The 26223-nt window shown below is 41.4% G+C and overlaps 2 protein-coding genes and 1 long non-coding RNA gene across 3 annotated transcripts in view; 1 reads left to right on the top strand and 2 right to left on the bottom strand.

The window, feature by feature from the left end:
* LOC126857469 (zinc finger CCCH domain-containing protein 13-like) overlaps positions 1-26223 on the top strand; it is a 268457-nt gene that overhangs the window by 12749 nt on the left and 229485 nt on the right. The window lies entirely within an intron of this gene.
* On the bottom strand, positions 537-4952 carry LOC126857461 (ras-related protein RabJ). Its single transcript, XM_050606912.1, has 3 exons — positions 4762-4952; positions 2436-2557; positions 537-2130 (listed from the first exon to the last, which is right to left on the bottom strand). Exons 1-3 carry the CDS (start codon positions 4802-4804, stop codon positions 1642-1644), a joined length of 654 nt encoding a protein of 217 aa, XP_050462869.1. The 5' UTR covers positions 4805-4952; the 3' UTR covers positions 537-1641.
* On the bottom strand, positions 7636-24142 carry LOC126857475 (uncharacterized). The gene is made up of 3 exons (XR_007688519.1): positions 23976-24142; positions 23568-23758; positions 7636-8221 (listed from the first exon to the last, which is right to left on the bottom strand). It is a non-coding gene; the product is annotated as an uncharacterized LOC126857475 (long non-coding RNA).

Genomic DNA, 26223 nt, shown 5'->3' with positions numbered 1-26223 from the left:
AGCTTAGAACGCGTCTTTCCATTACGCATCGGTTTCGAAGACGCCGCCGTGGAGTTCTAATGGGCCTAGATGCATAGTAAACGAGCGCTTACATAACAAAAATGAGCTGAGTTACATGTAGACAAAGCTGGGACGTTACGCTCCGCGAGGCCCGGCCTGGAGTGAGAATGAGTCATTGTGTGATTATCGCTCTCTGTCGTAGCGCGACGAGATTTCCCGAGGAGGTGCAGCTTTTCGGATCTCGAACAAACAAATCCCATCTTGACTATGTAGGACAATATGATATATAGTGCCAGTTTATTCTTATTTATGTATTTAATATTAATAATAGTAATAATATATATATATAAAATATATATTTTATATATTTCTTAATAATATTAATAATAATTGTTATTATTATTATGTATTATATTTTATATAAAATATGAAAATGTTTTTCAAAATGCATTTCAGAATACTTTTTAAATATAATAAAATTTGTACATGTTATACTAACAAATAATAACAGGAGTGGAAAAGATAGATTATTTAAGTACAGTTTACATTTTTTTTATTACAAACATATTTATCTTCATTGGATATAAAAACTTTATATATAAGGTGTGTGATCGACGAGGCGCGTGGATATACGCACCACAATGTGTGCGAAAATAAAAATTGAAAGTTTCCCTAAACGTATCGAAAATACTTCATCGTCTTTGCATAGAAAAAAAGAAAAAATATTTAAAAATTAAAGTTTACAGTCTTCTAAAAAATATTAATATTATAATAAATCTATTCTATTCCATTTATAAATAAATTTGCACATAGATGCAAAATACTGTTGCTTTTAGTATAAAATTAGTAAATAAAGTAATGTAATAAAAGTAATGTTAAGCATAATAATAATTAGCTGAAATTTGCGAAGGTTAGCTTTCTAATGGCAAGTTATACGATCGTCATATGCGATTAATCGATTTTGCATAATTTCTCACGCATTTCGATGATCATATCTTACGAAATAGAATTAGCGCATATCAAAATTTATCTAATCAGATTGCATACAGCTTGCAAAAATTATAATCAAGTTGAACTTACAACCTTGCTACATTTCCTGATTTATAACTCATTACGACCTTAATCTTTGACACGAATTAACGTATCTCGTTAAATTTCTACGAGATCTCGTTTACGTATCACTTTTGCCTCTCTTGATATTTATTTGTAGAAATCGAATTTTATAACTTCCTTTACTTCAACAATTACAATCTTGTTTGATAATATTTTGATATCATCGACTTAACACGCCCGCGATAAATCGACGAAAACGTTGCCATGTGCGATGTAACTAATCGTATTAGGAGCGAAGCTGCGTGGAAGAGCAGATCGTTGTTTGCCTTGCGCGTACATCTTGCGTCTCGAAAATGGCATAAAACTTTTTTTTTTTTAAATTTTTATTTGTGATTCGTCAACGTAATTAATTAATGCTGTTGAAAAAGAAAAATTATGAGCATCGGCGAATAACATAATTTAAATAACATAAAAAATTCTTTGGTCGTCGGCGCAATGCACAATCGTCGTGCATTAACGCGGACTCGTCTAACATTAGCAAGGCCTACAATCTTTCCTTAATCTCTATCGTCGCTCTTGAGCTCGAATTTAGCAGCAGGTAAACGGTTTCTCGAGTATGCCGTGCGCAATACTGGTATTTTGCGGACTCTCCTCGATGGAGGGCGAGAGTGGCATACCGTCACCGTTAAAAAAGCTATTCAATTCGGAAATCTTGAGAGTGGTGATGTCTGTATTGTCCGATGCCACCCTCAGTAGACCCTTAGCAATGGCTAGGAACACGGTTTCCACTCCTTCGTTATGCAACACTGAAATCTCGTGATACGTAGCACCAATCGACGTGGCGTATTTCTGACCCTCCTCACCGTCGACTTGTCGCTGATGCAGGTCGGATTTGTTACCGATCACGGCCAGCACCATCGTCTCCTCCACGTTCTGCTGTAGCTCCTTTACCCAACCCTTGATCGCGGCGAAGCTGTTGTACTGCGTGAGGTCGAACACTAGCATAGCCGCGTTGGCGTGTCTATAATACATCGGTGCCATGGAGCGGAATCTCTCCTGGCCAGCCGTATCCCATACCTGCGTAAAAAAAGAATAACGTTTTCAATTCTTTAGACAGATTCGAACAATTTTATAAGCAATTTTAAGCAATTGGATAAAGCGAATTTTCGGATTGCGTTATGGAAGACGCGATAACAATACAGATAGTCGAAGAATAGATGGATCGAGAGGTCAGGGATTGAAAAGATAAACATGAATTACGATTGATGGAATCTCGTAGCTATTAATCCGACTTTCGATCTGATACACTAACTTTTTCTATTAATCGTTAAATATTAATATCAAAACAAAGATACGAGTATTTTTTTTTTTTACAATCGTACGTGCAATTTTATCTTCGTATCCCCCAAATTGAGCTTGCAGTTGAAAAAAGATGCTCCTATCGTCGGACTTGCGTGCTCAAAGTTTCCCACGTAACGCCCGATCAAACTCGTTTTGCCAACACCTGAAAATAATATGACGATTTGTATTTCAATAACACTTGTGTGTACAGTTGTTCAATATTACTACTATCATTTGATACGCTGACATACATATCAAACTTTGTTCTATCATGCCAAAAAAAAAAAAATCAATCTCCTTATCCGATAGCGTGCAATTTGAAGCTATACTATATAAAAATCAAATCTTTATATAATTTTACAAAACTTACATGTAGAAGAACGTTCTCATAATCAATTATATCCATTTTCATATTTATAATAATTTTTTTTTGTCAAATCAATTATAATAATTGTTATTAAATAAAAAAACTTTGTTAAAGTATATAGCTGCATCGCAATAATTCTAATAAATTACAATGATATATATTTTGTATATCGTAAAAAGATTAATATTTTGGAAGATAATAGTATCGATTATTTTCTGAGGGAAAAAATTCATATGAATATATATGTGTTAGCTTTCAATTTTCGGAATAGAGTTATTTATGTGATGTGTACACCGGTATTCTTTTTTTTCACAAGTATGCATTTCTCAATTGCTCGAACTGATTGTGTGTAGCACAATATAAACAATCTATACATACATACTATATGTATACATATACAAATATATATATATATATATATATATATATATATATATATATATGTCTACATATTTGACTGTTCTAAATATAACTCGTATAAGCTGCTTGAAAGATTAGTAAAATGCGACACATTTTCATACATACTGAATACGCAGATATAATGTTTAGAATCAGACACAAATTTATATAAACTTTTTTTACAATGACCGGTACTATCATCTCCAAAAATTTTTATTTTTAGGACACTCTTTACTATGACAAAGAAACAAAACCATTATTATATAATTCACATTTTAAAATTGAAAAAGTTCTCTCAGTACATTGTACGTACATATATATATTGTATATACAGTTCATTATTTTCTTTGCATCCCAATTTTCGATTTTCTCGCAGGATACATAGTTCATGCTTTTTTTATCGCCATTAATGAAAAATCAACTGTATTGTTTTGCTTAGGATTATTTTCTAAAATATTCCTATTTTATTGATAATATATCCGAAAAGTATTATAACTTTAATCTAATATGTATAGTTTCGTATTAAATATTTTATTTCTCTTGCAACTGATAAATAAAAAATTTTGAGAAAAAGATTTTTTTGTATGAAAAGACTATTTTGTATTTTCTAATCGGTGGGTATTTGGTTGTGATTAGTCAAATATTGTGCTTGTTCGTGTGTATAGAAAATTTAATTGCGATAAAAAAGATATACACATACATATTAAAGATATAAAGATATACATAAAAACTGATTATGAGAATTTGTACTTTACATATTATCAATGCACTGCGCTATCATCGGGAATTTTGTCACGCGGATTTTCCTCTATCCATCCGGAGATGTACGTGTTGTAATATAAGTAAATATTGCATTACTTGCGTCAAACAGATATCTGATACGAAATGTAAAAAAAATATCGTTTTTTTACGATTTAATTCTCAGAAAGAATGAAAAATTTCTTCAACATATAAAATCTCAATAATAAGAGAAATAATTAATAGCAATGGCCAGAAAGCATTTGTTGATATATAAATATACTTAATTATATTTAAATCATCTAAAATATATGCATGATTGTTCCTATAACGATCCTAAAAATGATGATCGTAAATTCATTAAATAGTTCATTGAGCTCCACCACAGGTCGAAATATTTAGCGTTTTTGCGATTAATAATTATCTGTATATATATTATCTGTACGATATATATATATGCATATATTTACATTCATGCATCGATAATATTCTCATTAGTTTACGGCTACAAAGAAATAAGAGAAAAAAATCTTATATTTCATCTGAGAGATTTTAATTGAACATTTTATTCGCATAATCAAGCAATCGTATCAGATGTTGCAATATCGAATTTCGTAATGAATATAAATAAGGAGCAGGTTCAAACTGGGTTTATGCGCGTTCACCTAACCTCCATGACATAACAAAAGATGGTTTCGGAAACAATATGGGATGACTAATGTTTGAGATGCGTGATCGCGTCTCTAAGTTCGTGACTTGTTCCTTTTAAACGTCAACAGACATCATCCATTTATGGTATTATATAACGATAACATTAGGGAAAATTTTATTGCCGCGTGTTTATATTGCTACCCAGCACTTACCCTGCGATCCTAGCATTACTACTTTGCCCTCTATCGTCTTCATGTTCGACGCACCACTACATAATCGGATTGAAGGATCCGTCGAACCAGAAAAATCTCACGTACTCTGCACGATTAAACTAACAGTGCGACTGTTTTGACGTTTCCCACGCTTATGGTCGTGTAATCCGTGATATTGTTGTTACGTTGATCGGTAACTTTGGCTTGCTAGTCTCTATCTGGTGTGTCGTTGCCATCTCTCAACGGTATGCATCAGCTTCTACTGCGTTTGTATCAGTTGATAAAAAGCGTTTAGTCAGAATTGAAATAAACGATTTACACTGTAAAAAAATTTTGTGTAAAATTACACCGATGATAGTGGGTGAATTTTCAGACCCACTATAATAGTTGTAAATTTCCATGCGTTTGCAAATTTTCAGTCTGCAAGTGAAATGAATTTAAATATTTTATGTGATTTATCCAAATTTTTTTGTAATATTACACAATACAACAATAAATTCTATGTATTGCTCGAATACGGCGCGTCATATTATGTAATATTACCCAAAAATTAGGATAAAATTACATAAAATATTTAAAATATTCTATTATTTATGTAATTTTCCATATAAATTAGATATATTTACACAATAAAAGGCAAATTTACATAATTTTTGTAGAATTACTAAATTTCTGTTAAATTACATGATTTTTTATATTTACAGGACTAATCATGTAATTTTTACACTTATTATTTGTATAAATTTACTGAATTTTTTTACAGTGTATCTAATCCGATATATTCTGTTAAATTACGTATTACATAGAAATTAAAGCCGGTATTATACATTAAATACTTAAATAAAATCTTACGTTCATTAACCATTGTCCGATAAGTTATCTACAGAATGATAATTTTTTTAACCTCTTGTATGATAAGTTTCACGTATTTTTTTATAGATGGCCATCTCTTATTTTACTTCTCTCGTGTATCCTGCAATTATTATTGCTTTTTGGAAATATACGTTTAAATAGAAATAATTTTAGGGAAGAGACCCGTTTTTTTTTTAACACGCTATACTTGAACAGAGTTTATTTTTACACTAGTATAAATGTTCATCTTTAAACCGTCGCGATCATTGACCTTATCTTTTGTTTAATATACTGGAATTTAATTAAAATATCGATATAGTATATATTTTGCCGTGGATAATTAATTAATGTTGACTTTATTTCGGCAACAATGCAAACTGTTCCGCCGCGTTCGTTATATTTTATTACGGCGAATTACCCTCAATTCGATTTCAGAGGCCAAAGATCCTTTTTTTTTTTACAGCACGATGTAGGCAGAGCGCAGAGATAGAGATAGAGAGAGAAAGGAAAAGGGAGAGAGAGACACGTTAGTTTAATTCACATTACTTTTCTCATAAATCCATCGGGACTCGTGCGCGACTATGGAACGATGGCATAACGCAAAATTCATACACGGTTATACTCGTAGTATGTATGTACTCGCACGTATATATATGTATATATATATATATATATGGTAAGCGTTCGCCGAGAAAGAGGGAGACAGAGATCGTAGTCAGAAACCACGAGAGGAGCTCCGTGGTTCTCTAGCGAGTGACTCTTGCCTGTCTCTCTCTCTCTCTCTCTCTCTGTCTCTCCCGCCCATCCCTGTGAGCCGAGGCTGTTCCGATTCCAGGCAGTTTTTGCTGAAACATCGTACCGTTGATCCGGCATTTTCCAGGCCGCTTGGTTTATCGCTCGGCTTGATCCCTCTGTTCGTACCGCGGTGTTACAAGCCCCTGCAATCGATGTTTTCGTCCCATCTTTCTTACTCCGTTCCTCTTCCTGTGCGTCCGTATCAAGAACTTACCTATTTCTTCTTATCCTCCAGTTTCTCTCTCCTTTCTCTCACTCTACTTTTCTCAACCTCGATAGATAACCGCCGCCGTTTATCTCTCGACTCTTATAGTTACATATACACGGCAATGTAAAGCTCGATTCCCAGACCGGCATTCGAGACCTCGGTCTTGCTCGGAAAAAGAATCGACCTCCTCGATACACTAGAGATACGACTGTTCTATTGCTGAAAAATAGAATCTCGTTGAATTTAACATCGCGAAAGAGTGTTTGGAAAAAGGGGGGATACTAATAAGACACGAATGTACGATATTTGTTTAATCTGTTCTCCCATCGGCATCTCATTGTCAGTTATATATTCGATTTATCTTTCGCCGTGTATTTTGACAATTCCTTGGGGGAGGGGGCGGGGGGGGGGGAATGGCCGCCTTTGAATGGCCGATCTCGTTTGTCCATTAACTCCGGTTCCCTTTAATGCATCGTAGTAAGAGCTGCGGACTCCTCCACGGTGTTTTGACACTCGCCGATGCGTGACGTCGACCGTTATAACGTCGCCCGGTCCATTTTGCAACGCGATTTATTTGCGTCACCCTTCCACACGTTTCCCTTCGAGAAATCGTCGCGACGCCCGCTGCCGATAGAATCATCGTCGTATTTCATAGAGAGAAGGAGAGAGAGAGAGGAAAGACGGGAGTTGGAATATTCCGGAAGTGGACGAAGTGGTGCAATCCTGAAAGATGTGCGCACCGCAGGCAGGAAGCGCGCGGCCAAAGGATATAAATTGAATCGGGGGTTTCGCATCCGACGCGTAAAAGCGAGTTCGCACGCCCTTTAAATCCACCCCATCCTCTACTCCCTCCCTCCCCATTGCTTTATTGCGGCGCTAGACAACCATTATGGAACGGAAGATGCCAATAATTTTCGTGGCGCGTCGCTTGTACAGCTCGGCGGGCAGTTTTTTTTGGGGAGAGTCCTTTAATTCGATGTTCTTGACTTTCCGAAAGGATATGTCTGCGCTTTGTCACGTTTAAACGACTTTTCTATCCTTGATTTTCTCGATATCAAATTCTCGTATCTGATGTATCCCTTACCAATGTAAAGAATATAATTTCGTTTAACATTTTTTTTTTTCTTTGCAAAATATCGTTCAATTCTTTTCCAAAAGAACGAGTATGGTAAAAAAAAAAAGTGTTATACGCGAGTGAAATGTTAGAGGGATGAAACTCGTCATTAGTTACAGCTATCGCAGATATACGGTGAACCGCAGGATTAGTCCCAAGTATTCTCGTACCAGTCGCGGTGACCTGTGGCTAGCCGTTGGCTTAGATACACGGGGCTTAGATTCGCCTTGGGTTTGGTTTAGGCCACCCTCACGAAGGCGATACGTCAACGTCATAATGGGGGTCATAAATCCGGCTCGCACGCGCCTAAAGCTCGCGCTGAGGGGAGGGCGGAGGGGAAGGGCGCACGCGGACCATGCATCGCAAACGTCCATAATCCATCCGCGTGTTCATACCTCCGTCTTAGTTTGCACGCTGACTTTACTGGATATTAGAGGCTTCCATCCGTCATATCGTATCTCGTTTTTGCTCCGAGCGCTGTGAGAAAGTGTCTAAAGACAAATAAATACAAAAGCTTGTGTAAACATGAACGTTACGTCAGATATATCGTCAATTTCTTTTGTTTGAGAGAGAGAGAGAGAGAGAGAGAGAGAGAGTATTAACGATATTATCAAAGAATTATAAATTTTTTTTTTTTTTTCATAAATAAAATAATGTTAATATATTTTTATATAATTTTTAAATACGATTTTTTTTCTTACAATTGTGATTAACTATACAATTTCTGATTAATCGTGTAGCAGCGGCATAATGGCGCTATAATAATGGTACCGCGTTAATGTTATTTCACACTAGGCGTTATCACAATTTCGCCGGGCAGGTGCCAGGATCTAGATTACCCGGCCGAGCTATATACGCGGGTAATTAACGGAGAGCAGTTTGTAGAAATAATTCCACCCTTATCGCGCGGGTAAAGTGAGCGAGAAATAAATTTACTCTACATTTTCTTTTCTTTCTCTACGCCGCGCCAACTCGGGCGCGCGCGTTCACTGTTTCATTCGCAATCAGTGGCAATGTTGTTTCACGGCGTAAGCGTTCAGATGTAAGTGTTGGCAGTAATCTTAAAGTTATCGCGCGGCCGACGGGATCGTTAACGAGCATACCACACGTAGAATGCACAGGTTACCGGTCGAAGGGCCGGCATTCTGCCACGGTGTTACGGCCACTAAGGCCTGTTTACACTGGCGTTGTCAACTGACGTTTACCGCGCACGCGATCGTGTATAAAACGACGACAGTAAAGTCGCTGTAAAGTCAATCAGCTATATTTGATGGCGGCTAATATTATTTGATGAGAGATTATTAGGGAGAAACTAGTGTTTACTATCTAATATCAAACATAAGCGAGACAGACTTTTTGATAAGAAAATATTCGCGTGCCGAGAAGAGAGAGGTTGATTGAAGAATTTTTCAAATTAAAAATTGTGCGGCGCGAACACGCTGTACAGCCGTTGACAGATCCACAAAATATTTCTCTGTTTTCTTTTGAGACTACTCTCTGTCGTGAGTAATGGACACCATGATTTCCCAAGAGTCGTCGAGCTATATTATATATTATCACACGAACGTGTGTGACCGCCTGTTTTCTCGTCATACATATGATATTTAATTGAAATATCGGACTTAAAAATGTTAAATAATATTATTACTACGACACGTTAATTAACATTAATGGAATAATCGTGGGAAAAAAAAATCATGATAAATAAATCTTGCGATGCATTTGTCGATGTTTCGCGGAATTTGTGGAAGCATTTATGTTCTTACTAGAGCAGGTCACGTCGGATTACGTGCTACACTCGATTCGCTTGTATCGGCTTCGCTGCGGCAAGTAGGTCAATGGCGAAACCATTTCGAGACCTTGGATATTGATATCGCGAAGCAATAGTTTCAATTCAATTTAGGGAAGTCAATCTTGTGAAAAGTAGCGACGTATTTACATCATTCGTGACGAAGTATTTTATTGCGAAAAAATTTCTTCTCGTAGTTCGTGCTGCAATTACGCATAAAACTAGCTGAGTAAACAAATTGGTTTCAACAACAAATTTTAATAGACATTGCCATTGTGCGTGTAATACGTATGGTAACGCGTATAAAAGAGTAATGAAAATGGATAGCATATATATAAACTCTCAACTTGGGGAAATCGCGGAATGATAAAAATAATAATAATATAGAAGCAATAACGTAATTGATATTTGAAAGCGGAAACGTCGAGTAACGATAGAAAAATGTGCTGGCAGAAAGAACCAAATAATTTATATCGAAGTAGTAGAAATTTAATTTTCTTAAAAGCGGGGAAAAAAAGAGCTACGGCGGCGCGATTGATGCGAAGGAAAAGCCGCGGTTCAACTAAAATCAGACGATCGTTAAATAAGCGCAACGATATCGATCTCATTTCCTCATTCCTCTCTCGAAGGGAAAGAAATTTCACGACAAGATCTCTCATTTGTCAATGTAGAAAGCTGGAGAGTCAATTCACGTGACCATCAATTCACGCGTATTATTCCGACTCGAACCTAATCATTGAGCATCATCAAATGTAAAAAATGCGAATATTCCGTCGATGGAATAGCATTTCCATTTCCCGAAACGGTCGGTGGAGACGTAGCTGGGCGATGAGAAAGAGGAAGAGAGAGAGAGAGAGAGAGAGAGAGAGAGGGGCAAGAAGAGGTGATGAGAAAGGGAACGGCGGAGCGCTGCCTTCGTCTTCGACGAAGACGACGACGGCGACACTTGCTGGTCGCCAAGAGCAACGTAGCAACAATCCCGTTTAGTACTCCCAGCGTGTCTGCGCGGTGGAGAGTACAGAGAAACGTGGTGGTGGCGGCGGGCGAACGAGCTCTGTGGCGGTGCCGGGGAGAGGTGGGAGGGGGTTTGCACGAAGGGTGGATGAAAAGTGAAGAGTGGGGTACCACGGATACGAGACGGCTGGCTAGGACGGGTGTTGCGGGGTGTGGAGGGGGAGCGCGCAGGAGAGGATGACGGAGGCAGTCGGAGGATATATACAGGGGATCGGGTGGAGAGCCGTGGCGAGAAGGAGGGTGGTGGAGGAGGGTGGTGGTCTGGGTGGTTGGTTGGTGATGCATTGCGCGAACTCCCCGCGGCGAGGTCACGTGACTCGTACCCCCGGCCTATCATTGATCGCTCCCCGGAGGAACGTCGGACACACTGTACCCACCAAGCATTGTACCTTGCACTTTACCAGTTTTCGGAGGACATCCTTAAAGCTAAAATAGAGACGGGGAGGTGGTGAGAGATGGTGGTGGACGAAAGATGTTTCGCCAGCGACGACGTTTCGAAACGTCGCCCTCTTACGATCTCATGCTTGGGTGAAAAATTTTACTTTCCGCGTGATCTCTTCTTCGCGATAACCTTAGCGATAGTCTTATTTTTTTATTAAATCATATTGTTGGATAAAGGCAGGAAAATGTTAGATTTGTTATTATCTTATCGATCAATATCGCGAGATAGAATATATAGTTTCTCGCGACACGCGATAATATAGGCGCTAACGTTATTTTATCGCGAACGATAAATATCTCGGATGTTTTTCAGGATTTATTAGAATGCGAGGTCGAAATGGGACAATACTTGAATATGTGAGTGTCAAGTGGGAACATGCGAGGCTATTTTTTCCCTTTCAGGGACTAGAAAGACATTTTAGCAGAATGTCGCGCCTGAAAAATCTCCATCTTTCTTCTTCCATGTTTTATCCACTGCTTCGTAACAAAACACTCTCCTCGCGAAATATACATTGTAATACAATAAAATAGGACAAGCTAAATATTTTATATCGGTATACGGAATGTTTCACGTGAAATAAATCTAGTCGCGCGTTTCGTAGTTGTGGAGAATGTCAGAGAGACAAAGAGAAATATTATAGAACGCTTCCATTATAGAACATAATAATTTATATGCTTTGAAAAATTGAAATTTCCTATATTTCACACACACACGTGCGTTGGGAAAGAGAGAAGGGGGAGCAGAATAAATATTAATTATTTTAAAATGCGCGGAGGATAATCACAATTCCAAACGGTCGACGCGATATTATAGTTAATTCACGCCGAACACGGAAGTCAGAGCTTCCGTACATCGAAATAGACAGAATAATTTATAGTTACACGTCGAGCGATGAAGCTAATTAGCAAATGATATTTAACGGCGTAATATAACGCTCTCGCGTGTCCGCTCGCTGCCACCAAAAAGGTACACAGCATCATCCGTTTCGCATCCGTTCAATGCGTAATTATGAAAAATGTGTTTGTGTTTTATATGACTCCTACTGATCGTTACACGTGTGAACGCCAGCAGTGTGGCGCTTCCGTGTCGGCAGATTACAGCCGTTGTTATAGATTTATCGACGTTATCGTTTGCGTGTTGACGGAAGGTAAAATTCATATAAAGTATAAAATTTTTCAAAAAATTGCATTATTATTGAAAAATCAATTTAATATGCGTATCGCGTGTTATTGAAAAATCAATTCAATTAGTCGGAAAATTTTATACGATGTCGCTTCTTTCTCGCGAAAATATAATGGAAAACTTGTATCCAGCGTGTTTATCGATGAATACGATAGTATTCCGGGATCGCTTATCGTCTCTATAAATTTATTGTACATATTCTTGCTAATGCGAAAATAATAACGTCGAACAAAGGCTGCCACCGGCGGTTCGTCGACGATCCCGAGGTGACGTTCGACGGGAATTGGAATTTCCTGCGGTTCTTTTGTGATGCAAAGAGAAGAGGACCGGGTTGCGCGCTGAGGTGCGAGCGAGAGGGGCAACGAATGTCTTTTAGAATTAAATAGTTACGACACCCTCAAAGGCCAGCTGTTCGGACTCCGAGGTCTCAGCTCTTGCGACCCTCCCCCGTTCTCGCAACCTGCTCCTTTCCCGCGAAAACTCTTTAAATCGCTCCTTTCGCTCCCGGCGAGAGTTTATTAAAAGGGTGAAGTCGCGAAGAAAAGAAGGGTAAGGGAGGGGCCTAAAGGCGGGCCGAGCTTTAATATATTTTGATTGATAGGATTAGCACTTTCTCGATTTCATGGACCAATTCGGTCGGAAGGTCCCGAGGAACAAAGAACATTAGGATTCGCATTAATTTCTCTTGCGAGAAATAAATAATAAATATCGCAAATGACGAGATATCTGAAGAAAAAAGCGATTACATCTGTGTGCATCCCAAGTCGCGCAAACAGTATATATATTTATATATATATATATAGGTATTTCAAGAATGCAAATGAATTCCGCTTTGACTCTCGTAATTCCATAAACTCGTTGTTCGTCAGAACTGCGTGACAGATGGAATGAGCGAAGAAAGAGGTTGGATTTTAAGGAGATTCTGGGAGAGGAGACGCGCGGATGAACCGGATGGTGGCAATGCGCGGTAAGCGCGTGTAAGAAAGAACGAGAGAGGAAGGAGAAGCGGGGAAGGGAGGGAGGGGGGGGGAGGGAAGTACAAGAATAATTGAAGACGAGTTTCCTTCACTCCTCGCGGATAGGGATGGTTGCGCGAACGGGGGCGTGGGGTAGAGTAGGCTGTTGATGGAGGCAGCACCAGATGTTATCTTCCTCCTTGGGGTGACGCCATCAACTTTTAGACAATGCGAGGACTTTTCGGCGAAATATCAAACTTCGGTCGCGTCTTGTCGACGCCAGCCACCCGCTCCTCGTCGAGCCCCGGCGTGAGCTCCGCTCGCCGATTTGACACACAGTCGGCCATTATTATTAAAATGTAAATTTCCCCGGAGATTTGTCTCCGGCGACGATATATCTGAAATTCGTCCTTATCGCCGTAAGAATTGTATTACGAAGTAAAGCTCTGTACGCGCAGAGTCAAGAGGGAACTTGAATAGAAATTAATAGACATCACACACACACACACATACACATACAGTTAATTAATATTCTTTTTCTTATAGAAAGGATTACGACTTATATTATCGTTAAAGTATTTTGAAATATCGCGAAAGCTTTCGAAATAAATTAGCGGTAAACACTGAATATTCAAATTATCGCGTCGTTTATTTTACACTATCTCTCTGGCGAAATCGTAAGAGGGAAAAGGACGGGGTTTTCTTCATCTCGTACATTGTCAAAAGTGAACTATTATTGACCGGTCGTATCAGCGTGAAGTAAAATGACCATCCGATTCTGCGACGTCCAGAAAGGGAAAATAGCAGTAGGAACAACGACCCTCTTTTTCTCTCGAGGTAATAGCAAGACGATTATGGCCATTCGACTCGCGGGAGGGAATCGAATGATTTGATCTCGGCAAGATAAGAGCGAGGCGAGGAAAGACGGAGGAAACCGGGAGAAACGGAGGCGAAACACGGCCAACTCCAAGCAGTAGGAAATGGAGGCGAATCCAGGTATTTGAGAACGGGCAAGGGCGGTAGATACCACGATGCAAGATGGTGAGTCGGGAGTAAGAGGAGGGGGCGGGGGGGGGCGGCGGAGGGCGACTAAGTATAAGATCGGGTACCTTTATCGATGCCATCCTACTCGTAAATTGAATCAAAAGGAGCGAAATGAAGAACCGGGGTGGACGACTTTCTTGGCGAAAGGGGAAGGGAAGGGGAGAGAGAGTGAGAGAAAGGCGGTGCGCGACGACGACTGCTCCGAGGTATTTTATCGGGAGTTAAAATGGCCCTTTAATCAATGTCCCTTCTTAACTACAAGCCATGAGATAAACGACCGGAAATGACGCCCCGATAAGAAAATTGCTTACCCGACGTCTCTTTCGAGAATTGCCTCGCTTTCCCAGCATCCGGTGCGTATCTTTCCCCTCCCCCTCCCCCCCTCCTTCGTAAATCGTTATCAAAATTGATGTTCGCCGTGTCGGCAGTTTCGTCCGTCGACAAAATCCGGAAATAAAATGCGTTGTTATTCTGAAGAGAGAACACAACAATAGTATTTATATATATACACATATCACGTGTTTTTGAAAATAAATCAAAATAAGTGAATTATATAGCCAACTACAGCGAGTTGAAGGTAAAACGCATCGAAAGTTTTGCACGTCGGAGAGAGATAGCGGATGCTACAAATTTTATCTACGAACTTTCACGAAGGTTTCATACCGCGAAAATGGAGAGAGCTCGTTACCCGCGGAACGGGTTACACCCTCGTTTACCGCGGCAATTTATCCAAGATATCGATCTTTGGTATGCGAAGCAGTCCGTACATGCATTTGCATGCACGGGGGACGCCTTCCTCGACGACAGGTGCAGGCCGCAGATAAGCGCGCTCGAATTTTTCGGCCAATTATTGGCATTTCGTAAAGCACATTTCGGACGGAGGATAAGCGATGCACTTAACGAGCATCGTGGCATAATGCGTTCTTTTGCGGCCACGCTGAGGGCATGACGCAGGTGCTGCACTATCTTCGTCGCTCGCAGGATGTCGATTGTTCTCCGCATTTGGTCGCAATTTATTACGCGAGATTACTGATTTACGATTGCGCGAGTCAGCGGATAGACGAAACGTCTTTGTTTGATGAAACGTTATTGTTCCTCGTTACGTTTGCATGACGACGTGATTATTAAAAAAAAAAAAAGAAAAAAAAATCAGCCCCTTATTACTTCATGAATTAAAAATAATATATATTTTGTCAATGGCATATATCAAAAGATACATGTATACTCGGTGCATTAATAATACATAAAATGTTCAACGGATTGATAACTCCTTCGTTAGTATAAATGAACGACTATGTAAGTTCGAATGAATATGTAAGACCGTGCGAGAGATACGCAAACAGGGGGGGAAGATGGAATTTCAGAAAAAGATTCGAGTATAGCGCGAGTAGTCCATTATATACGAGATATCGGGAGCAACACTGGTAGCGCGAATCTCATAGGCTATGCAACAATTATCATGCAAATAGACGGCCGTTTAGCGGCTGCGAATCGCGCGAAATTGAAATTCCGACCGCGTCCTAAGGTAGGAAGGGAACGGGAGACGGCGCGAGACGAGCGGTTGCCTGTATTTTAATGCTCTTACACGCAGCGCCGAGTATTTAAGATAGTCGGTAGAAGAAGATCGTGGAAAGGAGGAGGGGAGATGAGAACGATAGAACCGGGTAAGAGAAAGAAAGAGAGAGAGAGAGAGAGAGATTAACAAAATAAAGAAAATCACAAGAAGCATGAGAGGGAGAGAGAAAGAGAGAGGATCATCGTCCTGTAGGAACGAGCGCTGGCCCGACACGCTGTTAAGTATGGTTTTACGGCAGATACATATCGCGATGTATATATTGTGCTTTACTCGGAGAAGTGCGTTCCGGAGTAGTAAAGGTGCCGGCGGATGGTCGAATACCATCGCCGCTAACATTTCCGCGAGACGATCCTTGATTACATATTCAGGCAAGTCGACGATCGATGTTGGTTCGGCTAGAGGGGAATAACTATGAGATGGGATACTAATCTGGGATATTGAGGCGTCTACGTGCATATGAGAGAGATATAATATTCCTACTCTCTCTTTTCAGAAAAATAAAATTTTTATATATAGCGACATAGATGATATGAGTAAACTAATAAATAAACAAGTTCAGACATTTCCGTACACGATATGACTATATAAAATATTTAATGATCGTGACCCTGCTGGAATCTTAACTATAATTTGTATCGCTGTTTCTCGGTCAACGACTCGAATAGATTAGTATTAGCATCGCGCGGAGAGTAGGTACAGATCCTGGAGCGACGAGATTTATATTTGGTGGAATCCCGTCGTGAAAGAGCATCGTCCTCGCGCCTCTGTCCGAGAACGGTGATCATACATCGGAACCTGCGGTCCAGGGGACAAGAGCGAGAGGTGAGGAGAGTTGTCTCTGTATATACGTACATAATGCACGATCGTGAGCGCAACGACAAATATATCGAAGTACTCCCGAGGAATTGAACCGCGGCCATTCTCGCCACTACTTGGCCACTTTTGCCACGGGGTCACGCGAAATATGCTCGTCCAACCTTTGACAATTTGATCCCGCCGCTGAGATAGCATTGTGGTGAGCGCGCGATCGGCTTCTTCTTCGCTGCAACTCTTTCTCTCGATATTCCGTCTCTTCCCATATATACCTATCTCTTTCCTTACTCTTTCCGTCAGAGAGAAACGAGATATTTATATCGCACGACCGGGGCCGCCAATACCGTTTTTTTTTTTCTCGGCAAGAGAACGCTACTTGCCCGATACTGTATAATTCGAGCTTTCATGTGTCGCGCAATTTTCCTTCCTTCGCCTGCTTTCCACTATTTATCTATCCTACTATCGTCTTTTCTTATTTTACCTACGACGCAATGTTGCAGGCGAACGGCTTTAGCGTGAGAACGATACATTACCGGCTAGTTCGCATATCGTTTGCCTCTTTTATTTTCTTTTCCATTCCAGATATCTGCTATTCTCTTCCTCTTTCTCTCTCTCTCTCTCTCTCTCTCTCTCTCTCTCTCTTTTCTCGGTCTTTTTTCGGACTTATTCCGCTTCACTCGCTTTTCGACCACGATCTGCTCTCCTCTCCCGAGTTCTCCCTTTCTTTTTTCTTTTCTTCTCATCCCGCCGTCTTTGAATCACGTAGATACATATGCAACTTCATCGCATGCTTTAACACGTGTTTCGCGAAAAAAATTCCCCTCTCGATCCAGCGATAAGCGCGCAAATGTTCTCCCCCGGATCGTGCCGTCGACGGTGCCATTACAATCCCGCGGCGATTTCCGGATCGTCGCGTAGTAAATATCCTACGGTCAGTCTCTCGTACGATTCTCCATACTGAGAGAAAAAAGAAAGAGAGAGAGAGAGAGAGAGAGAGAGAGATAGAGAAATTCCTTTACGCCACGAATTCCCGCACGGTTTCGGGAATGCCGTAGATAGCGATCGCGGTGTCTCGGCGCGAGCTGAGATTTCGTAAAGCCGGCTGGCGTGCCCGATCATGATAAAAATTCTTGACTTTAGCGACAAGTCTCTCGCTTAGGTAAACAGCACACATTCGAGCGTGCGAGAATCAAATTATGATGCCTCTCATCAATCAAATTGATCAACGCTCGCGTCGAAAGCTTTCGATTCGCGTTCGGATACACAAACAAAGACCGTAAAGCTTAATAATGCACGCCCAGTAGTCGCTCGTAAAATGAACGTGACCTTCACACTTTTACGTGTGTCTAGTTCACAATATCACAGTTTGACGTACCGTGCCTCCGATGCATCGCTGCAAGATAAACGCGTGGGTGATATAATCACGCGCGAAAGCTACCGAGTGGGTTACCGGAGTATATGTGCTTTATAGGAAGAGATAGGGAGTGTGCGTGGGTGTGTGAGTGAGTGCATTATGACGAGAAGTAGATTGGTAAGTACACAACCTACTCGCCATAACTCACACCAGGCCGGCGGAATTATAAATTATAGTCGCGCGCGCTCGCGCTCTCACACCTGGTAAGCGGTAAACTCGACGGGGATGATTTCTCACCGGGATGCTTAACGGACGGAAAAATTATGTTTCTCGCCCAGAATTATTTTGTCCCGTTCCTCAAGATTCGTTGGAAAAAATTATTCGCACCATCATTGTCCGAGGCATCGCTTTACGGTGAAGAGACACGATTTTTAATAATGCTTATTCTTTAATTGTAATCATTTAATTTTTAATTGATCCTAATGCTGGTCGACAATGTAAATGATCGGTAAAATTATAACATTAGCTTAGATATTAATTGGAAATCCATTTCATTACTTTTTGTAATAGAGGGTGAAAGAGAGAAATATTCTTTAGAAAGAAAGAAATAATTTCTCTCGATATTTATGACTGAAAAAAAAATTTGTGTATTGGTAGTGTTGAATACTTGAACTGTTCGATAGACAATCGAATTCAAAATCACCATTCAGCAAAAAGAGGACTCGGGATCAATTTTAGATTTATAGTCCGGCTGCGTTAATTAGTAACCTGGCATCTGCAACGGTAAGAAAAAAAAGTGCGTTCTCCTCTTTTTTTCTCTCTTGAATTTTTGAGAGCTGCAAATCGCCGGTGGTTCGATTCTCGATACATCTCGCGTATCAAAGAAAAACAAGAAGCATGATTATTATTCAACACAGCAATCTTTCGTTGTTTTATATTAATCACGAGAACAATAGCTCTACTCATTTACGCGCGAAAGAAATATACTCTTGCGTCGAGAGTGATAAGGAATACAGGTGTGAGAGAAATTTCGAGGGGACAAGCCAATTAGCGATACCTCAGCATCGTATTCTCCGCGAATACCTAAAGTGCGGTGGACAGGTGTGAGATGAGCATAATCGTGTATACGCGCGCGTGAAACGGCCGTGTTAACACACGTGCGAATTTGGCGAACGCAGCGGGACGTATCAAGTCGTTTCTCGCCGCGGTTCAGGTTTCCCCCCTGGACCGTCCTTCCTACCTGCTTCGCGGATACAAAGCCTCCTCGTGAAAAAGTTGACAAATAATTTAACACCAAACACACATACCCCTTTTCTATCTCGATGTATTTAATGTTGCAGAAAAAAAGGAAAAATAAAATGAGAAAAAACAAAATTTTATATGCATTTTCCGTTTCATCGGAGAGAATCGGGATCGTGATTGTTATCTACCGGGTGACCGTTCATTTTGTACCAGAACGCGGTGCAAATCGTTCGACATGCCATTATCAATCGCACTTCATCACGCGCATAATATCGTTTCGACTTTAATGGCGGCGCGTTTTGCACATATACACATGTACGTGGTGCGCCAGTTGTGCACTTCCTTTACGGACTCCGCCCCCGCAAACGCCCCTTGGGAATTATACGATCCGTGCAGCGGTACACCTGTGTGCGGTCGTGTCTCTTCGGCGAGAACGTGACTCTCAACTGTCCGATGAACCTCGGTCATTTCGAGAACAACGTGAATCCATAATGTCTGAAAAGCGAAACAGCTGTAGCGAGACGTGTGTTATTGACAGCGGCTCAAATTTACAGTCACGCTTAAGAAACGACCGCGATCCTCTCTCCGGTCTAATATTTCTCACGGGATTCTATTGTGCGCGTATATTATCCCATTCGAAATATTTATACTCGAATAACGCGATTTTCATTGCTTCGTCTCGACAAATTAATATGAATTAAGCTACTTATCCAATTATCCGAAATAGAACTCTAAAAATAAAGCATTTCGATAAAATCAATATTTTATCGAGAGAACGTTTTTTGTTTTTTTTTTTTTTTGGTGCGGGGAGGAAGGGAAGGAAAGCCCTCGGTCCTTGAAATCGAGCGGCACATAACGTGTCCGGCGCTATACGATCCGAGAGAGCAACCACTCTCGGATCGTGTCGCGTCGGAGCCACGAGGGATCTAATCCTCCGAACTTGCGCAGCGCGAAATCGCGCCTTTCACGAACATGTGTCTGACATTTTTAATCGTCGGATTAAAATAACTGATGCCAAGGTGTAGCCCCGGGAATCCATTATCCGGCGGCGGATGAGGGACCGGCCACCCAAAGTGTCGCGTGTCCCCCGGGGATCTGCCAGGCAACGTGGACTGTTTTAAGCCTGACTTTAAGTCGTTTCGATTTTGTCGTGGAACCGCGCTGCGTGAAAAAAAAAACACAAGCAAAGGATATAAAAATAAAACCAACTTACTTAACTAAATTTTGAACAGCAGGCAAAGCGAAAAATTACTCTCTTTTGAAATTGAGAATTTTAGCGAATATTTAAATATATCAGTCAATAACAAATACGATAGAGACATTGTCTTTTTTTCGATTGTTTTGAAAAATTTGTACAAAAAAACCAGCTCTCCTCGGTATACGACTACATCAAAAGTTACGAGTACCGCCGGGAGCATCGAGGCTACGATCGAGGGATTCCTTTATTGCTCCGATAATAATGATTCGGACCCTCGGCTGACTAAAGAAACGCCCGAAGGTTTACTGGTAAATTACCGAGCATCTCTCCTGCAATTACCGATGTAAAAGAGAGTCGTAGGTTTATTCTCTGTATAAACACCGGTTATAACTGGTGATCTAAAAGTTATTTCAATATAATCGTATATATATATATATATATATATATATATATATATATATATATATATATGCTGTTATAGTTTTCTGTTACACTTGTGTCTGTTAAATATTTTCGATAAAGAATGTACGAACGTAATGTCTGATGATTACACGACCATCTTGGCGTGTACGAGAAATATATATACGAACGGAAAAGAGGAAAGGGGAGCGAGGATGCAACAGGAGTGCATTTCCTGGGGGGCGGTACTTTTCCTACGTGGTTCACTCTTTCTCTCTCTCTCTCTCTACATCAGCAATTCACTATGCATTTGTTCACGTGCGTGGTCTACGTGCATAAGTGTTCCAGGTAAACTCCATTACCGGCAGCCATGTTTCTCGCGTTGCTACCGTATCCTCCACTATTCACGGATACTTTGTCAAAGCGGTCATTGCATGCAAGATACAAGAGCGATGCGCACGTACATATATACACACATACATACATACATACATACATACACGCATTTCGATATGTTTGAAAAATACTTTTTTACATATATTATAGTATAATGGACCACAGGGAAGACATAACTTTTTAGAAAGAGACGCGGCACAACTTTTAATGTCGGCGGAAACCAAATACAGATATCCGAAGGAGGCACGCACGATAAATATTGTCTACGACTGCGTATTTTGCAAGTTGGTAGCTATGTCTCGGGCTTCCGAGAAACTCGCAAGACGTTTGCCGTGAGCACATTTGTTCTGTCGTGTACACAGCGGGACAACTCGCTCGAAAGGGAATATAGTAAATTGAGGGCAACGGTAGGACGCGGAGTACAAATATGTTAAAAATTAGCTGGGCAAATATTCCGAACGTTCGCGTTATAGAGGAGAATCGCGAGAGGGTATAATTTATTCGACGTCATGCTTTCTTTCGCGAAGCCCGTAGAATTGAAGTTTCGCGAAATTTCCATTATGAGAATCCCGTGAGCGTATAATTAATGTTACACGTGACCGGATACCGTCGCATACAAAATTAAAATTCAGTCGCGGAAGCGCGCGACGGCACTTTGTTCAGCGGCGGGATTCAATTTAAAAAAAACCGCAGCACATTATTTCATTATTCATCGCGCGTCTTCGTTCGTCTTCGCGCACACATTCGCAAGTAATAATTAAAAATACTCGTTCGCGTTAATATCAGTCTGGAAAGCGGCACCGCCGCCGGCTACTAGGATATCCGGCATTTCCACCGCTTTTTCCATCCTTTAACCTTAGTTGTCCCCTCTCCTCCTCACCCTCTCTTCCTTCCTCTTCGGCACGTTTATCTCGTCATCGCTTTCTTTTGCATCCCGGACAGAGCTCTCTCTGCGACGAATTTGCAAGCTTTTAATACAAACGCGACGCTCGTTCCCTGCCGAACGCAACTTGTTGTCAACGCCATGCTTTTCCCTTTTCCCCTCCCCTTTCTGTCCATCTCTCGTTGTTCTGTCCTCTTCTCCATTCCGCGATTCCCCGGCTGTTTTTTGCCGCCGTATCTCGACGGACCTCCAACCCCTTTATGAATAAATGGAAAGAGAGAGAGAGAGAGAGAAAGAGAAAACAAGAGTCGGTTTCACCTGCAATCGTCGCGTTAACGCGATATCCTGTCTCTCGCGAACGCGATCCTCTCCCTTCGCGGTGGAAAACGCTGGTCGATTTTATTTATGTATATATATCCAGCCCCTCGTGTTATACCGTTCCGGGGGTCTGAGCTGACAGATCACACGGAATATGCGTTCGCCGTCGCATTCGTTTCTGTCGGCGTTGTCTGTCAACGTAATGAGCAGACACGTTTTGTCGATATAACGAGAAGGCTTGACAACTCTCCGCCGTTGCGCTTAAAAATGCGCGGCGCGCTTATAGCCGCTTAAATGCAGAATGTCGATATGTGTACGAGCAGAATTTATTGATAGATACGTTAACCGGTTTGCCGCGGCTTTCACCAAGCTTGGCCAGATGATAAACTCAAACGCGCGTTAGATAATCGCATCAGCGACGAATCTTCGATTGGGAATCATTTTTGCCAGACATCGCTTCCTTTCCGATAATTTTGTTTATCAATTGTCCGTCTAATTAATTTTACTCGACACCGAGATTTTTCCTTCGTCGTTTGTCGCGTCTCCCAAAAAAAATTCAGGCAGGTAGAGACACATGATCGAACGAGTGTTGCGTATCCCGTAAAACGTATATTCGTGTGACTCTTCGAATATATAAGTGGATTAGAGTGTTACACATACCCTCGTTAGAGCTTAACAGTCCTACTATTTTTCAAGTGCGCTCGAGCGTTCATTGCCGAAAGCCACGCGCGTGCCACCGGACTTACTCTCCGAACATAATGGAATCTATCATCGAGAGGGTCGAGATTGATTATCTCGCGACGCACGCCCATCCACTCGTTGCGACAGTGGGCGCAGTATTTTGCCTGCAGGCCATTCTAACGAGAACGCGGTGAGAAAAATGAAACGAGCTGTATCATGAGAGTACACATGCTCAATCTAGATGACTCTTTAAATTATATAGGCGGGTCATGGTCACGTGCCGAGGAAAATGCATCAACGGTCTCGCTGACCCAACACATTTTTTTTCTTTTTTCTTTCTTTACGTGTCGACATGATTAATATATCCGCACTCTCAAATGTTCTACGCGTCGATTTCCAATCGTTATGATATTTTATCATTTTGACATTAAATATATCAAAACAAAAAATTGACGATTATTTATTTTTATAAATTGTTTCGTTTTTATTCGATCCAAAGCGATGAGATACTGTTTAGCCTTTCTTATCGCTTAATTAATAAATTTAATACCTTCGTGGACTCAAATTCCGAATCCGTATCATCACGAGTGGTGACCACGAGAAACATCCATTTCCATCCAGCATTCGAATGCAGTCTTGTAAGCGAGAAATCCGGGTAAAGTCGTCGGGGGTCGAGGATTGGCGCGAGAACCTTTTGCCGGCGCATGACATCCTTGCTCTCCGCGACTGCTCTCGAGCACCCTAAACAAAGGGATATTGAGAAACCTCGGAGAGAGATAGAGGGGAAAAGAGAGTAGGATAAGATAGAGAGAGAGAGAGAGAGAGGAGTCTGCCGGAAGGAAGGACGCGAAAGATAGGCGGACCTACCACCTTAAGGATCAGAGTGACTCCGCCACAATGGTGCGTCGCCGGGAATCCAAGGGGGTTTATTAAAGCCGTGGTTGGCGATACAACTCACGTTCTCTGCTTTTCCACCGAAACACCCTCCTATCCTAGTCTATCTTCTTCTCTAGTGCGCTGTTCCTCATCCCAACGGGAGCTTCTTTCGCTCGCTCGCATTTATACGCTTACCCGGGAGATCGTTTGCCGTCTACACCGGACTCGAAATCTCGAATAAATTACTCAACTTTGTCGATATCGCTAATTATGTAGCTCGTTCTATATAAAAAAGAAAAGAACGATTCCATTTATCACACACAATATTTCATAATATTTATATAATATTGTTTTGCCATTTAAAATGAGAATTAATTTTGGAATAGAAGCAATTTTTAAAATTTTAATTGAAAGATTAGAAGTCTGGCAGAAAAGAAATATTCCGAGATGAGATGCGAATAATAAGAGAGAGAGAGAGAGAGAGAGAGAAAGAGTATTGTCTCCGAGCGATTCTCGTCATAAAAATAATCCAAGGTACGACGAGCACTCTCGCGGTCGCGGCGGGATTTCCGACGGATATATCGCTCCACGACATTTGCGACGAGCATAATCCGAGGACGTGGATAACGTGCGCGTCGCTATATTCATACCAGGTATAAATCAGGACGTCGCGCGCGCGCGCCTCGGGGGTTTTATCGACAGGGACATTACGCGAGCATAGCGATGTACGCGTGTAAGAAGGCGACGGCGGGTAATCGGGACCCTGGAAACACGTGTCCCACATCCCGCGTCCCCCTCAGCCTCTCCCCCCTTCCCGACGGTGGCGGCACAGCTCTCTCTACAAGAGAGAGAGAGAGAGAGAGACTCTCCTCGAGTCGTGATAGTGCGACTCCTTTCCCGTCGCTATACGAACCCGTCGCCCTCGTTGACACGAAACGCGCATTAGGCGCGGCTGCATCCTTATGCCCTCGTTCCACGGACCCCTGTAAGGTTACCTTCCCACCGCCCTCCCCTTAAACCGGTCATACTTTAAACGCCTGTCACACAAGGAAGCAAGGATGCGTTATGACAGCTGATACATACAGATTGCTCGTAATAGTTTTATGCCTCAAACTCGAAAATATCATCATCGTGTGTCGCGATAATCTTGATAAGATAGATATTCGAATTAGATTTTCAAGGCTCATTATCTTTCCTGAAACGCGAACAGGAAATAAATCATATGTAAAGCCGGTAATCAGTAAATCGATTTTCGCAAAGACGTTACCGCGTTTAATAAATCACACTTTGATTCTCCTTTGAGGAAGGATCATCATCTCGCAAAACGCGATCCGGACGCTCCTTCCTCGCGCACAACATCCTTTTCCCTTCCCGCCCGCAGTAATTTTTTTTCCTCGCGGTGCGAGGGATAGATAGAACGGAATTAGCTCGGTACCCGTGTACCGGCGCCGTCGAGCAAAGCGATAATAAAAGATCGCGGGGTAAACTTTCACATTTTTACTTGGACGCCGGTACGATTTTTATTCCGCCACCTCAGCCCTCTTCCGCTTCCTGCCGCGTTTTTTTTCCTCTTTCTCTCTCGATGCATTTATCTATCCTTCTTCGTCCGGCGTTCGCCGGAACTTGCATTAGCGTCTGGTGGCTCAAGCCGGAGGGTCGGTTCGGCGATGGTGCTGTACTTCCTGGACAAAGTAACCGCGCCATTGTCGCAACAAACCACCCACCCGCCTCCAACTCGACCTTCTCTGTTCCCTTGCGAAGCGCGTGTCCATTGTACTCGCGTCGTGTTAACGTATCTGCGCCGTATAGAATACCGCCGCATGCTGTGCAAGCGTTTCTCCGTTAGAGCTGTACGTTGTACAACTAATTTCAATGTGATTTTGTACAAGCACCTCTTCTTGCATCGCCCTAATGATAGATCGGCCGTGAATGCGAGGATGCGAATTTATAGCGCGGTAAAAGTTTCTAACAATTTTTGTGCGATTATCTTTTGAAAAATGATGGCATAATCTTTGATGAGATAGCGATAAAACTCTAATTTGTAATTATTACGGCTACTACATTATATTGCGATGAGATCGCGATCGCGAGTTTGGAAACACCGTCGATTGCAATTAGATGGTAAGCGATCCGAGTTCGGTCCCGTAAAATACACCGCACCTGGCCGCGTCACGGTCCGAACCGGTCGGCCTGCACGCAGGAGGCACCGGCGTATTTATTGCTTAATTCGCGCTTCTTTGTTTCGTAAAAGTGAGAAACAGCTTTAATAACGGGCCACGATGCGAGTATATAATGAGGGGTTACGGTTACAACGGAGGAACTATAACCGC

The sequence above is a fragment of the Cataglyphis hispanica genome, chromosome 21 (genome assembly GCF_021464435.1).
Source record: "Cataglyphis hispanica isolate Lineage 1 chromosome 21, ULB_Chis1_1.0, whole genome shotgun sequence".
Lineage (NCBI taxonomy): Eukaryota > Metazoa > Arthropoda > Insecta > Hymenoptera > Formicidae > Cataglyphis > Cataglyphis hispanica.
This window is presented reverse-complemented; position numbering and strand designations above follow the sequence as displayed.